The 1260-nt window shown below is 46.3% G+C and overlaps 1 protein-coding gene across 1 annotated transcript; it reads left to right on the top strand.

Moving 5' to 3' along the window:
• On the top strand, window positions 1-1248 carry LOC118408088 (the record flags this gene model as incomplete). Its single annotated transcript, XM_035808712.1, has 1 exon — window positions 1-1248. A coding segment is annotated over exon 1 (1002 nt), but the record flags the coding sequence as incomplete, so codon positions are not given.
• Window positions 1249-1260: the final 12 nt, after the last annotated feature.

Below are 1260 nucleotides of genomic sequence, written 5' to 3'. Positions count from 1 at the left end.
AGATGGCGGCGAGGCTAACACCTCCGTTAGACCGCTCCGCTTGAGTGAACGACTTTCCCTGCTTTTACGGTAATAGGATCTGTCAAAGTACGCCACAGTAAAGGTGGTACCGTATACAGCCATCCTAGTTACATTTGTATGTGTAGCAAACGTTTCTAAACGTTTCTAGAGCTTTATTAGCCGATTTCCTTCGGGAAGTCAACAGCGCAGCAAAGAACAAAGACCAAGCGGACCTAAGCCGACAAAATGGCGAACGACGACCACAAGAAACGGACACCCGGCAAGCTATACAGCTTACTGGGAATAGCTAACGACGCAAAGGAAAACCACATCATCTCTGCGTACAAAGAAGAAGTGAAGAAACACGAGAAAACTACCAACTCTACAAAGGACAAGCATCTCCTGGCCGCAGACCGTCAAAATTTCCGCGAGGTAAGCAAGGCATTCTATGTTCTATCAGACGGCGAGCGTCGACGGCTTTACGACCAAACAAACGAGATCGCAGAGCCAGCGCAACGAGATAAGAAGGCCAAACCAGATGATAGTTACTTCATCCAGTACAATGAAAACAGTGTGACGGTGTATATCCCGGCAGGTTCGGACAAAAAGTGGATAGAGATTGTGGAAACTCATTATAACATGCCGACTGAGAAGAAAAGAAAGAAAGGAAAGAACGGTGAATACGTGAACGGTAACCAGCTCACAGCACCTTTCCATGACCCAGACACAGACGAACTCATTGGTACTGTAACTCTACACATCTACCATACTTGCAAGATCCTGGTACAAGGCCCAGCATGTTACCTCTGGGTAATGTACACCTTTGAAGAGTTGAAAAAGTCGATGGCATCAACATGTACGATCGCTGAAGTGGAATGTGAAGATATCATGTGCAGTGAATGTAACCGCCCTGGTCCCGAGGATGCAGGTGTTATCCAGTGTGACATGTGTCATAACTGGTTCCATTATGCGTGTACTGGCGTGCATGAGTTCATACTACACGAGCTAATAAAAAATGTGGAAAGTGTGTTCATATGCAATCACTGCTCACTGGATAGTATTGCAGCTGACAGTGACACAGAGTCGCCCGAATCACGCCAAAATGTCGACCATGAGGAAACAATCCCAAAGATGACGGTTGGGCCACACGACCATGAGGAAACAATCCCAAAGATGACGATCGATGGGAACAACAACGATAGACTTTCTATGCTCCAATGTAGTGTAGATAAGCTGGAGGCTATTCTGACAAACAGAATC

The sequence above is a fragment of the Branchiostoma floridae genome, unplaced genomic scaffold, assembly GCF_000003815.2.
Source record: "Branchiostoma floridae strain S238N-H82 unplaced genomic scaffold, Bfl_VNyyK Sc7u5tJ_1555, whole genome shotgun sequence".
Classification (NCBI taxonomy): Eukaryota; Metazoa; Chordata; class Leptocardii; order Amphioxiformes; family Branchiostomatidae; genus Branchiostoma; species Branchiostoma floridae.
The sequence above is the reverse complement of the archived record's forward strand: the minus strand, read 5'-3'. Positions and strand labels throughout refer to the sequence as shown.